Below are 16,310 nucleotides of genomic sequence, written 5' to 3'. Positions count from 1 at the left end.
TCTCGAGTCTCTGGAGTACATTTGTAGCAATAGCCAAAAAAAACATGGCATGGGTCAAAATTACCCATTTTTGTTTTATGCCAAAAATCATTAGGATATTAAGTAATGATCATGTTCAATTAAGATTTGTAGATTTCCTACCATAAATAGATCCAAACTTAATTCTGGATTAGTAACATGCATTGCTAAGAATTCATTTGAACAAATATGATTTTCTCTATAAAGACATATCAAGATCACATTTTGCAAAAATCATGTGACAGCAGATGTGTATTTTCAATCTTGTGCTTTACACATGATCAGATTCTGCCAGTTACCTTATTCCCATTAATATAGTGTTCTACATTACTCTGTAAATGTTACAACTTCACATATTGTGCATTTATAAAACACCCAGAAGCAGGTGTATTGAGCTACATTTAACATCTTTTTGACTATTGAAACACTAAATGTTTATACACACATAAATGAGTTTTCTTGCAAAAAATTGTGATAATGTGAAAACCAGCATTTCAAACAGTACTTAGTGTAGATTTCACGATGTATTTCAGTGTATAATACCGGCCGCTTGGGTTCATCTCCTGCACAGATGACCCTGATCATATTTACACACATCCACACAGCAGTGCCTTCCTGCAAACATCAGGTACTCGGGTTTCAATGAAGCTCAAGAGTCAGAAGCTGGTTTTTACACAAACATTTATTTGTCATTACACAGGCTACTCCTTCTTGGCAGCAGCTTTCCTCATCGCGGCCAGAATGTTGCTGAGCTCTTCTCTCTTTCTCTTGGCGCGGATGTGAGTTCCCACCTACACACACACACACACACACACACACAGATCATGAGGATAACGTGAGGATCAGCAGAAATCAAACCTGCCTCAACAACAGCACTTTTACGTGCAGTTAAAATATCATTTAGTGCTTCATCACATAAACAAAGTCAGATGTTGTATTATTATAGTGATCTAAAATGGTTAATTGAGAGAGAAAAAACAACTTGTACAACTGAAACCAAATCTAAAACACATTAAGTTTTTAAATCAGCTAAAATATCAGATTTTCATTTAATTTAATACACTAAAATAATTCAACTTTCAGTAAATTAAAGAAACTATATGAATGTTACACAATTACTGAAACTTAAAATAAATAAAAAAAAACTGATCTAAATTGATTTAATTTATTAAAATCAAACCATATTAGTATATCAATTATATTAAAACATAACCAAATTTGGGTTGAATTTTTTTTCTGACTTTGTTTCGGACAAATTGCTTAACACTTTAAAGTAGTTTCAAAGAGGTTTTCTTTCAAATTATATCAATCTATAGGGATATAATGTGACAATTACATTTTCTGTCATGCTGCACAATTTGTGATATGATGCGATAAAACAAATGCTCTGCAATGATTGGTTTCGTAAAAAGTGCTATACAAATAAACTTGACATGAATAAACCCCCCTTTGTTACACTTAAAAAAAAAATGACTGGCCTGCAAAAACATTTATTATCCTCTATTAGAGCATTTTTGCCAACTTTTCTTTTGAATAGCACAGGTTTTGGATTTTCATTTTTTTTGAGCGAAGGCTGCACTGATCTGCATTAAAGCCCATTTCTGCCACTGAATAATAATAAAAAACGGTTATTTACTTCTCACAATTCTGACTTTTTCTCAGAATTGTGTGAAAACTCAATTGCGAGTTATAAAGTCAGAATTGCGATATATAGAATCAGAACTCACTTTTTCCTCAGAATTGCCAGAAAAACTTTCAGACTTTCTTGCCATTCTGACTTTTCCCTCAGAATTGCATGTTATAAAGTCAGAACTGTGAGAGTTGAAATTACATTTTTATTTAGATAATAAAAGACGGGAAAATAAAAGCATCATGTGTGGATAATTTTGGGATTATTCACTCAAAATGTGTGTCAGATCATTGAGGTCTACAATCAACCAGTCCCTGAGAACAAACACAAACTGTGTTGACTGAAAGATAACAGGTTGACAAAAGTCTGAATCCAATTTTTGGTCGTAATATAGCATAATGAGAAATTTACAAGCAGTTTTCAAAGGCAGGTCATTTTTGACTGGGAACACCAAACTAGGTAAACTTGACCGTTTGAAGGCGTACCCTTTTCTTGATGAACTTCAGAGCACGCTTGTCCTTGGACACCTTGAGCAGCTCCATAGCGCGCCTCTCGTACGGCGCGAAACCACACACCTCGCGGATCATGTCGCGCACAAACTTGGTGTGTTTGGTCAGACGCTGAAACACAAGAACAACGTCACATTAAACACCGTAACAATTATATAATATTGAGCATATGGCAATGCATAGTGGGAGAAACCCCATGGTTACTGTGGACATTTGGGTTCAAATAAAGTAAATGTAAAGGAGCACACCAGCACTTTAAAAGTTGGAAAATGCTACTTTCAATAGGTTTTTTACCATTTAATTTGTTTTACAAACAGAAAAACATTAGAATATGGAAATAACTAACTGTACCTTCTGATAACACTAAAATATCTGTATAATTGATGACCTTTCGCCAATATTTTTGTCTCGTTTTTCAGTGCAAGTGTCTATAGACGCATGTGTTTGAAAAATCATCAAATATGCTAAGCAAAACCAAGTTTTTTTATGATTTAACCAAGAACAAATATCTTAAAACTTAATTCGAAGCCAAAATTTGTTTTATGACCGACAATTGTTCTTGTTTCATGCATAAACTCGCTTCATTTGCATCTCAGGTTTCTTGATTTAAGGATGTTTGGATATTAGAGTTGTAAAACGAGACATGAATACTGAGGAAGAGCATGCAGTATTCATATTAACTGTATTCATAAGGGTGTCAAACACAGACTTACTCCTCGTCTGCGGCTCTGCTTGGGCTTGGCAACATTTTTGGTGACTGGATGGCCTTTGTTAAGACCAACCGCCATGGGATACCTGATGGCCATGTCTGTGGAGAAGGATGAGATTTAATATGCGTTCATAAACAGATTAAATATGAAAACTCGGTCATGTGTGCTAAAAGATTAGGCGTTAGCTGGCTGTAGATCAGCTTCAAGTCATTATATTGCAATATTGAATGATTCAAGCGAATACAAATCAACATTTTCTACTCGTTTCAGGTGTGGAGAAGACATATTATGATTTATTTATAATAACAATGTTTGAGAACCACGTCTGAACGCTGAGTGACATCCACTCAGAGTGAAAGCCTTAAAAACACACGACCATCGAGCTTAAAGTTTACAATAGCTGCTGGAAACGGATTCATATAGTTTATATTTACAGAAGCAAACGCCTTTGTGTTGATTTGATACGCGATGGATTAGATATTAATACGATTTAATCGCGTGAGATTCTCCGGAGATTCATACCTGCGTTTCGCTAATGGCGTCCAAACCGGAAGGACCGCTGTCAGGCGGAAGCTGATCTTTCACACGCGACGACAAGAGAGGAGTTCGCGGGAAAAATAGGTGGCGCCGCCTAGAAGCGAAGAATTTATAAAACAGCAAGAGACTACTTGAATTTTTTCTTCTTCTTCTTAATAATAGAACCTTTCGATCGAGTAATAAAATCAATATGACAAATTTCCTTCTACATTTTCCATTGAAATAAAAATATCAGAAAATGTCACGTTTGGAAATTTCTACATATTTTTATATTCTTATTTGTTTATATTATTTTGCTGTATATTGGCAATGTAATTCTTAAAATATTAATAATAAAATATTTAGATTTTTAAACGTCTTTAGTGCCTTAACGTTACCCAGTCTATTTTTTTTTTCAAATTGCACTGAGGTTAATAATATATATATATATATATATATATATATATATATATATATATATATATATATATATATATATATATATATATATATATATATATATATATATAACCCTAACATCAAAATGTAAACATGAAAAAAAACTTAAAAGAAAAAGTGGAAAACATATAATAATAATATAATATTACAAATATATACCTCGTTCATGATTTATGAACTACACACAAATGTACAAATACGGAGAAAACTTACAAACGAAATATGAAAATAAACAACGGGAAAAGGAAAGTTGCTAAGGCTCTTCGAAAAGTAAAAAAAATAATAAAACCGTATAAAAATATCGACGATTAAATATATTCCACATGTCTCCTCGGTCTTTTTAAGTGTCGGACTACATCTCCCATGAGCACTTGGGCTGAATTTTGGCGCGGTTTTACGTTGGCAGCGGCCATTTTCTCCTCACACCTCCGTTTCAAAGACAGCCAACCAGCTCTCGGACTACAAAACACAGTTTCATTCAGAAACTCCTCAAACTAAAACTCCCGAACGCTTCCGGAGATCCGTTCCAAGCGCGACTCTGAGGCCGCTGCATACACCGGGCCGAAGTTGAACTCGGAGGAGTGTTTATCTGAGCTGAAGTGGCTGTATAAGCGTGAAGCGATATGGCGACCGCAACCCCGAGCCGCGAGAAGAGCCGCGCGTCGGCCGCGCAGACCCCGCTGAGCCCCGCGCGCATCTCGCGCCTGCAGGAGAAAGAGGAGCTGAGCGCGCTCAACGACCGCCTGGCCGTCTACATCGACCGCGTGCGCTCCCTCGAGCTCGAGAACGACCGGCTGCTCGTCAAAGTCTCCGAGAAGGAGGAAGTCACTACCCGAGAGGTAACTAACCGCGTTACCGAGCCGCTCCTTTGTGCTGCTTTCACGGTCAATTAATCCGCGGAGCGTGTCATTTACTCTTTTAAAGCTGCGAGGTGTCGCGTTTTTCTGTCTACATGGACTTCTAGTTGACATTGCTTTCGTTAAGCGTTCATTTTGTGCTTTTAATGTGTGTTTAAAACTTTTAAAGCGTGTTACACATTTTTAAAAATCGCGCGAGGAAGTCATGCATTTTGACACAATCGAGCCCAGTACTTTGGGAAACGTGCTTTGCGTAACTTATGCAAATCCACGCACAAATCTCTACATTAATCCATGTAACGTTAAAAGCAAATGTATGGGAGCTGTAGTAAACGCTCTCAGGGAGTGGCCAGTGAACGGTGTCCATGTGCTTCTAATTAGTGCAATTTATTTTTCTTTTTGTGCACGCGTTGATTGCTTTAGTCACGCGCGCGCGTGTGTGTTAAAATGCACGCAAAAGCGCGTTAAACCGCTCTTAAGTGTGTGTTTACCGTGTGTTTCGCGTGATTCCCGGACTTTGAGAGTTGTCCTGGTGTGCTTGGGCGTTTTCCTCAGAGTTTGGGAGTGGCCAGAAATGCTCTTTTCAAATTTGAATCTAATCTGCACCATCTGCTGCCTTTGTTTTGAACGGAGACCAAGTCAAACTCAACGCGAATAGAAAGAGTTTGAATGCAGTTTAACATGCATTGGGACGTGCACATGTTGTGGGTGTTTCTTTTAAGCAACACCTAGACTAATCCACATTCAGCTGAGAAATACATATTCAAAAATCTAACAACAGAGCAATAAAAATTGGGTGATCTTCAGTCATGTAGTGTTTTCCTTTGTTACTATTAACAAAGCAGGCAAGTGTATGAAGCCTAGTGTTTTTAAAATCTGTTCACATTTTCAAAGTCATGCAGTTTATTCCAGCCTTTAGTCAGTTTTTGTTTTTCCTGGACAGATAGGACAGGTTTCTGATGGCATGCCTCATTCCTCTTTGGGCATAAACTACAGTCTTATAGTGTTTAAGCCTGTTAAAATACGTTATTTATCATTTGATACAGATCTACTGAAAGTGATCAGTTTATAATAAGTCTGTTTATGAAGTATTTACGTAGACGATCAATGTGGACGAGCTTAAAGCGGGCACACTGGGCTTAATGGGAGCAAAACCATTTATTTTTTTAATAAGTTTCACGTAATATTTACTAAAATGACTTTTCATTTCTTTTGCTAAAGAAATAATCAAGCTGGGCCCACAGAATTTACAAATGGTGGCGCCCATTTTTATGTCAGGATAAGGGTGTAAAGTTTCACAAAACTGAAGTCAAATCATTCTGTGTTCGCTTCAAATTTGGAAACCATACAATCTGATTCAGATTAAGAGCTGCTCGTTATGCATGCAGCATAATTGTTTGGATCGTGATTAAAATGCAGTGGTTGCCTCTCATTTTAAATGCAAGGAGCACACAAAGCCTTATTTTGTTTATTTATATTAAGAGATTTCGTTGATTTGGGGCTTGTTTTAAAATTTAAATTTGGTTATGTTATTAACACTTGCGTTATATTTAAATTTGGTTATTTAGCCGATGCTTTTATCCAAAGTGACTTACACAAATAGGGACAACAGAAGCAATCAAAACCAATTAAAGAGCAATAATATGCAAGTGCTGTATTATTATTATTATAGTGTTATATTTCATTTCCACAAAGAAAGGTGCAGCATTTTGTCCAAGCATTAATAAAATCGTGAGTTGAGTGAATTGTTACATCCCAAGTTTTAATGTGTATATATCGCATTTATTAATCTTTTTCATTTTAGTGTTTGTACTTCAACTTAAAAATAGTATTTTTTGTAAAGTGTTTTTTTGTTTTGTTTTTGTACTTCAGCTTGACGTAAATATGTTAAGTGTTAAAACAAGTGTGTTTCTCGTATTCTTTTTATAAACTTGAAATAAGCTTACGTTTAAAAATGGTTTGAGTTGATGTGTGTTTTATTTCAAGCGTCAGTCTTTATAGTGCTGTTATTGAACGATAATGACTCTGTGATGGTGTGTGTTTGTGGTTCAGGTGTCTGGGATCAAGGCTCTGTACGAGGCCGAGCTCGCGGACGCCAGGCGTGTTCTTGACGAAACGGCGCGGGAACGAGCCAAACTTCAGATCAATCTGGGAAAAGCCAGCTCTGAGCTCGAGGAGGTCACCCGCAAGTGAGTATCTCTCAAAAACACACTGGTGATAGACACAAAGACCAGCACACTCCGTTATCCTCTGTTAATTACCCATAATGCTCTAAGTCCGTGGTGGTCTTACACTTAAGTTGGGCTTAACGAACCCGACTCAAATCCGCTCCATCTGCTGCACCAGGGTCTTCTCCTCGTCTCCACATTGGCTTCAGACGTCGTGTTCGGTTGATCTGGTTGCTAATGCAAACAGGAAGTCTGTCGCTTGGTGCTGGTTTGTGTGGTGACTGTTTTAACCGCAGGAGTGTGTCACCGACCTGCCTCTGTCACGCAGATTTCACCAGTTTTATCTGCACTCGGGGGGTTTCCATCTATTCTAGCAGGACTGAGGAGATCTCGATCACGTCATACGAAACGTTAGGGGCTTGTGTTGTAGCAACTGAACAAAATACAAGAACTTATTTGTGGAGAGATTAAATGTTTTGTTCAGTGATGGGCTTGTAGAAACATGCCAAACCCAGCCTGGATTATTATTATTATTATTATTTATACACACTTCTATAGTGTGCTCAGTTTAGTATAAAGAGAGAATAGTGTTATCTGTATATTATTTACGTGGTTTGCATTATTTATATTTACATTAAATATTTGTAAAATTCATGTCTTTTAATGTACTTCATAAATTTCTATCGCTAATATTATTTTATAGTATGGAAAATACAGCATTGTTTTATTTATACCATTTATAAAGTTTATATTTTTATTGGTCGTTATATATTATTTATGTAACCTTTTGTTTTTATATTTTTTTGTTATTTGTCAAATTTTTTTTGGTCATGTTTAACATTGTTTTGTTTCTGTATCGTAATTTATTTCCTTGTAATTTAATTATCACCCTAAATTGTATAACTTCATGTTTTTTAGTTTTTTATTTATATTTACATTTAGTAATATATATATATTTTACTGTAACTTATGTTGATTTGTATCACTTACATTTTCATAACTTCTATATTAGTTACTGGAAATTGATGCTAATGTAATTAAATTTTGATAACTAATCCATTATTATCATATTGAATATTTGAGTACAGCTGTTAAATTTAACACTTAACTCTTTGGGATTAGCGAGATCAAACTCTTTTAGTGCACTAACATAATAAACAAATACTTCTTGTTCAATAAAGCATCTTTTATCGATCTCTGGCATCAATAACATATTTTTATCAGACATTTTCTGTGTCTTATGTTTAAAAAAAGACAAAAAAGCAGTGTATTAAACCCGAACACAATAGATGTTGATGTGAAAAGACATTAGGAAGCACATTGCGGTGTTATAGATCAGTCATAATGAATGTAATGCACTGGCAGCCATTCCTAAAGATTGGTTTTGATCCTTTATTCACCCAAAGATCGTCCGTCTGACTTTGTTTTCCAGCTATAAGAAGAAGGATGGAGACCTGGCTCTGGCTCAGGCTCGGATCAAGGAGCTGGAAGCGCAGTTCAACAAGAAAGAGGCGGCGCTGAACACGGCGCTCAGCGAGAACAAGTCTCTCTCCGCAGACCTCGCCGACCTGAAGGCTCAGCTGGCCAAAGTAAGTCCCCTACTGCTCCTTCCAGCCTCCTGCGCTTCGGAGTAACCGAGGTGCTGCTCTCTCTCTCTGTTTCAGGCTGAAGACGCTCACGGCGTGGCCAAGAAACAGCTGGAGGCGGAGACCCTGATGAGGGTGGATGTGGAGAACCGCTGCCAGAGTCTGTACGAGGAGCTGGAGTTCAGGAAGAGCATGTTTGAGGAGGTCAGTGCGATCAGACTGCGCTCATGCTTTACCATAGATAGATATATTATTGTTTTAACCATGTGGGATTTGACATTATCGAGTATATAGTGTAAACCAAACAAAACACGTCTACAGAGTGCACGCTAGTAGGTTAAACTTGTGCGCATTTAGACTGTTCTTTCACTGCATGATTCAGTTTATAAAAATACATTTAAAATTATCACAAAATTGAAGATATGGGGGCGGAAAGTGCATGTATTTATATCAATTTCATAAAGTTGATCAAATTAATCTTAAAATTAGCATGATTATTTTTTAGAACAGTTCAATAAACAAGAGACTTGAGTTTTAGACACCATATTGTCTGTTTTTTCGCTATTTCGACGAAAAAATAATGCAAACAGCACTGTTTTGCATCTGTGAGCAACTTGAAGGTGTTTGGTTCCTGAATGAGTCATTCGTTTAAATGATTCGGTTCAATCGCAATGATTCACTTATTAACATTGACTCACTGCCACCTACTGACGGGTTTGGTTTCACTTTTAAAGGATCATTTCATTAAATAATGTCAAATATCGGTGTTAAACTTATGTATAATACATCTAAACATTGTGTGTGTAACTTCACTTTACATGCATTCATGTCCTGCATTAAACTGTGTGTAAATGCGTCTAAATGCCACTTCAGATGCAGCTTCTGCGGAGGGCATTTGTTGTGTTGATGGGCTACTGTTGATTCTGATTGTATTTGCTTGGTAACAGCCCAAATGTCTTGTTGTTTTAATTGACTGACGAAATTCTAAGGATTTGACGCAAAAGATGATGCCATGTCAAAATAAAAGTCCCACATGCTTTCAAAATAGAAGAAAACACGAGCTGATAATTTGAACCTGAATGTGTGCTGCAGGAGATGCGTGAGACTCGTCATCGCCGTGAGAAGCGTACGGTGGAGGTGGACTCGGGCATGCAGCAGGACTACGAGTTCAAGCTGGCGCAGGCGCTGCAGGATCTGCGCAGGCAGCACGAGGAGCAGGTGCAGATCTACAAGGACGAGCTGCAGCAGACCTTCAGGGCCAAGGTCAGAAACACTGGCTTCACAAGTAAAGCTGCTTTTGGGAGCGTGGTTCGTGTGCTAACTGAGATCTTCCCTCTGCAGCTGGATAACGCCAAGGTGTCGTCTGACATGAACGACAAGGCCGTGCTCACGGCTCGCGAGGAGCTGCAGGAAGCCCACATGAGGATCGAGGGCCTGAGCTATCAGCTCAGTGCTCTGCAGAAGCAGGTACACATGACCAGCCGTGTCCTTTATAAAGATACAGCATCACTCATAATACTAGTTCCTGTGCACGTCCTGATTAGTCAAGTGTGCTTGGTTTTCACACTATGACTAGAGTAGTTTCCATTTCAGTGCACTACTTTACCACATGAACTGTTTCAGGCAGGATTTTGTCAGTGTTTCCGTAATAATGACTTGAGAGTGCAAGTTTGCACTCGCATATGTGACCATGGGTCTTAAAAAAAATTAAAAGGTTAAAGATCGTACTAATTAAGTTGTTTATTTTGTTAATGACAATTTGATACATTTTACATTTATGTAACTACCTTTTAGATCAAAATCTGCAGAAAGCCAAAGCTGATGTCTAAATGTCCAAGTTGAAAGCCTTTTGAGTTGAAACATCTGTTCTCTCTGTAGTTTTACAGGAAAGCAGCACACACTGTTGTAACTCTGAGCAGCAGAAATGATCCTTTGAATAGCATCCTGTCGTTCAGCACCTGTTTTTGTCCCTTCGCAGGCGTCTGCCGCCGAGGAGCGCATCCGCGAGCTGGAGAACATGCTGTCCAGCGACCGGGACAAGTACCGCCGACAGCTGGACGCCAAGGAGCGCGAGATGGCCGAGCTGAGGGAGGTCATGCAGCAGCAGCTCAACGAGTACCAGGAGCTGCTGGACGTCAAACTGGCCCTGGACATGGAGATCAACGCCTACAGGAAGCTGCTGGAGGGCGAGGAGGACCGGTGAGCATCCAAACACATGTTTGAGTCACTCGAGGCAGGAACAAATGACAGGAATGCAGCCCAAGTGAGCTGCCAAGCTTTTAAGGCCCTATGACTTATGACTGTCTAATTGACTGGGTAGGCTTTGGCATATTGGGCATCAGAGCACATTTCTAATGTCTAAAATGCTTCAAAACTAGCTTGAAAACCTAAGAGTGCTGTAGCTTTTCTATAAATGGTGACTTGTTAGACCGATTGTTGGCTTTTGAAACCTGTTTGAACACTCAGATTACTAGGTTTGGACAAGCATGCAGTGTAAAACGCCATCAAGGTAGGAAGCTCACTGGGTTTTGTGACGCATTTAAGTCAGCGATGCGCACAAACAAGGTGTTTTTGAGTGTCTTGCGTTCTGGCAGCTGGTTATTATCATCGTTCGTCTTCAAGGACACCCGTTCAGAAACGCTCGTCAAACACACTTCACATTTTTGCGCTTCGTTCTCGACATACTCTGTGCATGCGTGCTGGAGGAGTAAGGTAGGTTGTAAAATGTCACGCTGGAATGATAATTATGTGTCTCGCTCGTGCGTGAGCGAACTGATAGCGCCGTTGTCGAAAGACGAGAGGTCAGAGCTCATTTAGCACACAGACTTGAAGACCATCTTGAAGATTGGGATGAGTTAAAGATAGTCTGCACTTGAGATATTTGGAGCACAGATGATAGGAAGGAAAGGTAAGACGACAGAGTAGTTTCACAAACTAATGTTTTCATGGTGCAGTTGCCCATTTATTGTTGTTACGTTTTGCTATCTTATGTGTGATTTAACACACATGCGTCCCCGTCTCCTGTAGGCTGAAGTTGTCCCCCAGCCCGTCCTCTCGGGTCACGGTGTCCCGCAGCACAGCGAGCAGCACCTCTATGTCTTCATGTAGCACCCGTGCCAAGAGAAAGCGTGTGGAGCTGGAGGAGGCGTCCACCATGGCTCCTAAAGTGCAGATCAGTCAGGAGGCCGAGGCCACGGGCAGCGTCAGTGTGGAGGAGATCGACCTGGAGGGGAAGTCTGTGACCCTCAGGAACAACTCTGACAAGGTACGCTCGGTCCGTGGGGAAAAATAAACACGTCTCTTTGCACAAGTTCCACTTCATGTTTTAAGGGGAAGAGGCTACAGGTAAAAGTACAGGTTTCTTATGCGTGGATCAGGTTTGATTTTTAGGCTTTACGTGACGTAGAAGGAAAACAAGTGTTATTGCACTTGTACATTTACTTTAAGTTTTTTTTTTTTCTGCACCTCAGCAGCACGAACACCAAACTTTTATTATATCTATATACTGAAGGTTTTTTGTCGAGGGGTTGGTTCATATATCAGTCACCTGACTTTATAAAATGTTAAGCCTCAATGTAGATTTTCCTGTAATTTCTTAGATTTTCTTATTGTTTTAAATATCAATTTTGAATCTGGCTTAATTCATTAACGTTCTGGAAATAAATGCATGTTAGCGCAAACTTAATTAGATAATGCCTCGTTTACATATTTAAACATAACATTTAAGGAAATGTAATCATTCAACTGGGGAAGTATGGTATGGAAGCACGTTTCCGCCACTGAATTAAAAAATATTTATAATAGTTGCAACTTTTTTTATTTCATAATTCTGACTTTTTATTTTTCTTGCAATTGCGAGAGACTTAAGGCTTCTTTTTTCTCTCAATTATGTGATATTAACTAGCAATTATAACTTTTTTTTTTCACAGAATTGCGAGATGTAAACTCCCAGTTGTGAGTTATAAAGTCAGAAATATTAGAGATAAACTTGCAATTCTGAGTTTTGTATGCCTCACAATTCTGGCATTTTCACACAATTGCTAATTTCTCTAAATTGCGAGTTACTGAAAGTCGAAATAAGTTGTAATTACATATAAAAAAAAAAAAATTTGTTCAATGGCAGAAACAGGCTTCCATGGTATTATGATGTTTATTAGTCAAGGTTTTTTATTTTATTTATTTTTTTAATTCCTAATTTAGGATCAATCTTTGGGCAGTTGGCGACTAAAGAGACAAATTGCCGATGGAGAGGAAATGGTCTATAAATTCAGTCCCAAGTTTGTCCTGAAGGCCGGCCAGACGGTGACGGTAAGCGAACAGGACTGCATTTCATTTAGGTCCATCCTCAGTACGTTGATTTGATGTTAAAATGTTGATTTCTGTGAAAGGTGTGGAGCGCCGATGCCGGTGTGTCCCACAGTCCTCCATCAGACCTGCTGTGGAAGAGCCAAAGCTCTTGGGGCACCGGAGAGAAGATCCTCACCTTACTGGTCAATTCCAGCGGAGAGGTATGAAGAATAAGATTATATGTGACCTGGGACCACAAAACCAGTCATAAGGGGCCATTTTATGAAATTGAAATTTATAAATCGCCTCAAAGATACATAAATGAGCTTTCTATTGATGTATGGTTTGTTAGGATCGGCCGATATTTGTTTGACATACAACTATTTGAAAATCTGGAATCTGAGGGTGCAAAAAAATCTAAATACTGAGAAAATCACCTTTGAAGTTGTCCAAATTAATAGCAATGCATATTACTCATCAAAAATTAGGTTTTAGGTAGGAAATTTTCAAAAGATCTTAAATGAACATGATCTTAACATAATATCCTAAATATTTTTGGTATAAAAGAAAAAATTATATTTTTGACCCATACAATGTATTTTTGGCTATTGCTACAAATATACCCCAGAGACTTGAGACTTGGTTTTGTGCTCCAGGGTCACATGTTTCTGGCTTTTCATTTGTTTTTGAATCCAATTATGAAATGTGAACGTTGGTTTTCAGGAAGTTGCAAAGCGAACCGTCACGCAAAGCGTGATTGAAATGGAGAATGGCGATGACGAGGAGGGAGACTTTGGAGAGGAAGATCTCTTCCATCAGAAGGTTAAAGAAGATCATAAAGATTATAAAATGGCGATCTTGAGATGTTTAGCTATGTCCTTAACCAAAACTTGTCTTTTTTTTTTTCCAGGGCGATCCAAGGAGACCCAGAGAATGTGCCGTCATGTGATGGAGCCGCACACCTTTAGTATCTTCCTTCCCACCATTCAAGTCTTTTTTTTTTTTGTAGAGCCACTACTTTTGTATTCTTCAAATCATGAGTTCATAATGCCCCTCCCTCCATCCTTTATTTGTACGGACCTCAATTGTAAAGCCAGTTAATCTTGAGCTGCGACGAAATTTCGACATCCCATTACGTAACTTTGGCGAATGCCATCTGAGAATGAGTCAACCGACCAGAAATTAGAGAGTATTTGTGCGAGCCGGTGACTAACGAATCTGCATATTCATGTCAATGAATCATGCACTTTCTGATCACCGTGGGGTTATGAATGGGGAATTATTATTGTTCTGTAGTGCACTATAGCCCGTAACTGACAGCTGTGCTTAGTGTACATTTGTTTTTGTGCTTCGCCAACCAGATGAACAGGGTGGAAACTAAGCTAGATTGTTCTAAATGACCGTCTAAACGTCATGCTTTGATTCATGCTTTACATAGTATTATGTATGTTTGAATCAGAGAGCCATTTTTGAGATCCCTGCTTAACCTAAATGCATAACACACAAATGGTAACCAGAATGGTGCTTTCTGATGAATACAATGTAAAAAGACTTAGAGAAGCTGCTCAATTCAGTATTCAAAGGAATTTGAGTTCATTTAAATATTCAAAACATTTTCAGTTTATTCAAATATTCAGTTTGAATGTAGTGTTGAATGTTAAATTTTAATGAATTTAGCATGCGAAAAAAGATTGTTGAATTCTGCATTTGAAATTAGACCTGAATTTTACAAAAGCACAGATGCTTGTGCAGATTAACCAAAGAAATGGACGATGAATGAAACCAATTTGACTTCTCAAATTTCCCTTTAGTTCATGCTTGCTTTGTGCAATTTGCAAACATGAGACTGAATAAACTAAATCCGTTTAGTTGTCAATTCCAGTGAGTAATCTGCATCCATCCACCCTGTCGATTCTGTTGCATTTACGTTTTAAAACTCTTACTTTTTATTTTAAATGTTTCTCAGACCATTATGCATGCAGAACATTTTTTTTTATAAGAAACTGATCGGAGCTCTAGGGTTGACGTTTCAAATTTTCAGACAACCTACGTAAAACTGTAGTTTGTTTTTTAGCTACAATCGTATATTTTTGATGGTTTTTTCCTCAGGATTTTTAAAACCCTAGTGCACAAGAATCTTATTAAATGCATTTAAAATTTACATTAAACGTCTTATAAATTTGTGAATATATACAATGCAGTGTGTAGAAGAAGAAAAAAATTGACCTAGAAAACATTTACAATTTTTCTTTTGTAAGGTAATGCAGTGCAGAACTATTTTGTTATTTTTATGGGGTTATCATTATCTGCATGTTTAATTTTTAGGGTTCTTTTGAAAGTTGTGCAAGAACGAATTGTTCGATAATGTTTCAATTGGGGCGCACAGAATTGTGTAAAATCGAAGTGAAATTAAGCTCAAGTAAAGTTGTATTTGTGTACATTTGTTACTTGGCCTCTGAGCTAATAAAATCTACCTTTTTTGTTTAGATTTAAACATCATGTGATATGAATGGAAACTTTTCTTTGCCAAACACGTCCACATCTGTGAATTTAAAATTTAGCTTCTTTTAGTTACATACACTGTTTTCGAGAGGAAAGTCATTTCCTTGTTCTTTCAGGTTTTATTAGACAGGGCTGTGACTTGTGTAACGGATACAATGTGCTTTGGTGTATTTAATAGGCTATGAAATTGTCAATCTGTTGTAATAATCTACAGGATTGTAAAAATTGCTATTTGAACTACCATCAAAAGCACACAAACGTGAGTCTAAGGCTGTAAAATTGAGCCATAAATTGTGAACTATGAATCCAATTTGTTGGGGGGAAAATTGTATGAAGACTTTTGAAGGCCTACAAGAGGAGGGCGCATGCCAAAAGTGTCTCATTAATTGTGTTCTATTTTACTTTGATTTGTCTTTTTGTATGCAATATCCAATAAATGTTTTACATATTAAGTTGTGCCATTGTGGAACTCTGAATGACTGCAAAACACTGAAAAAAAACAAAATAATTTTTTGTAGTTGGGAGGACGGTAGATGAATGCAATGAAACACTTGGCTGTAATTTTAAACATAGTTTAAAGGCTTTTAAGCACTTTGCTTAGTGTGCCAAAGAACACTCACTTTTTACACTGTAAAGTTAGCCTCAGTGGATTATTTGGGTTTTTATTTATAAAACGTGTGGAACAACAGGTAAGTTTTAAAATTAGAGCTGGCTTATTTACCTATTTATTTTTATAATATGGAAGCAACGGATAGAGATGGTAATATCAGTTTTATACTGTTTGGTAAAAACTCCAGTCGTTCTGATATATGGCACAATCTACAGAGATCCTGTGACATTCAAATTGAGCCTTCTACGTGAATTCATTCAAGGATCTATGTATTGCAGTTATGAATAATTCAAGAAATTGCTGTTTATTTGAAATAAGCAGATACACCAAACACTCTTGCCGTAGTTAAATTAAGGCATTGCAAATATATTTTATACGACATTATATCATACATCCGAGGATCAATCCGTTGTTTATCTGTTGTGCATTAGGCTACTGTCTGACCTGGTTACTCTTTA

At 37.7% G+C, this 16,310-nt stretch overlaps 2 protein-coding genes across 2 annotated transcripts; one reads left to right on the top strand and one right to left on the bottom strand.

Moving 5' to 3' along the window:
- Positions 1-682: 682 nt before the first annotated feature.
- Positions 683-3,524, bottom strand: LOC132159041 (large ribosomal subunit protein eL36). Its single transcript, XM_059568660.1, has 4 exons — positions 3,390-3,524; positions 2,871-2,965; positions 2,134-2,268; positions 683-809 (listed from the first exon to the last, which is right to left on the bottom strand). Exons 2-4 carry the CDS (start codon positions 2,961-2,963, stop codon positions 720-722), a joined length of 318 nt encoding a protein of 105 aa, XP_059424643.1. The 5' UTR covers positions 2,964-2,965; positions 3,390-3,524; the 3' UTR covers positions 683-719.
- A 742-nt stretch (positions 3,525-4,266) lies between these two features.
- LOC132159456 (lamin-B2-like) lies at positions 4,267-15,694 on the top strand. The gene is made up of 12 exons (XM_059568954.1): positions 4,267-4,681; positions 6,752-6,888; positions 8,300-8,456; positions 8,532-8,657; positions 9,546-9,716; positions 9,795-9,920; positions 10,432-10,652; positions 11,481-11,718; positions 12,654-12,761; positions 12,842-12,961; positions 13,464-13,562; positions 13,651-15,694. The coding sequence occupies exons 1-12, from the start codon at positions 4,466-4,468 to the stop codon at positions 13,687-13,689; spliced, it is 1,758 nt and encodes a 585-aa protein (XP_059424937.1). The 5' UTR covers positions 4,267-4,465; the 3' UTR covers positions 13,690-15,694.
- The last annotated feature ends 616 nt before the right edge of the window (positions 15,695-16,310 follow it).

Source organism: Carassius carassius, chromosome 16 (genome assembly GCF_963082965.1).
Source record: "Carassius carassius chromosome 16, fCarCar2.1, whole genome shotgun sequence".
NCBI classification, from domain to species: Eukaryota; Metazoa; Chordata; class Actinopteri; order Cypriniformes; family Cyprinidae; genus Carassius; species Carassius carassius.
Note: the sequence above shows the minus strand (reverse complement) of the source record. Positions and strands in the feature narration are given on the sequence as shown.

Bases quoted from the DNA above. Each gene is read 5' to 3' on its own strand.
- LOC132159456 (XM_059568954.1), top strand. From the start codon at position 4,466: ATGGCGACCGCAACCCCGAGCCGCGAGAAGAGCCGCGCGTCGGCCGCG. The intron at 8,658-9,545 runs GTCAGTGCGATC...TGTGTGCTGCAG, and splicing joins GGAAGAGCATGTTTGAGGAG to GAGATGCGTGAGACTCGTCA. The intron at 13,563-13,650 runs GTTAAAGAAGAT...TTTTTTTTCCAG, and splicing joins AAGATCTCTTCCATCAGAAG to GGCGATCCAAGGAGACCCAG.
- LOC132159041 (XM_059568660.1), bottom strand. From the start codon at position 2,963: ATGGCCATCAGGTATCCCATGGCGGTTGGTCTTAACAAAGGCCATCCA. The intron at 2,269-2,870 runs GTAAGTCTGTGT...CTTGTGTTTCAG, and splicing joins AGCAGAGCCGCAGACGAGGA to CGTCTGACCAAACACACCAA. The intron at 810-2,133 runs GTACGCCTTCAA...GTGTGTGTGTAG, and splicing joins TGAAGTTCATCAAGAAAAGG to GTGGGAACTCACATCCGCGC.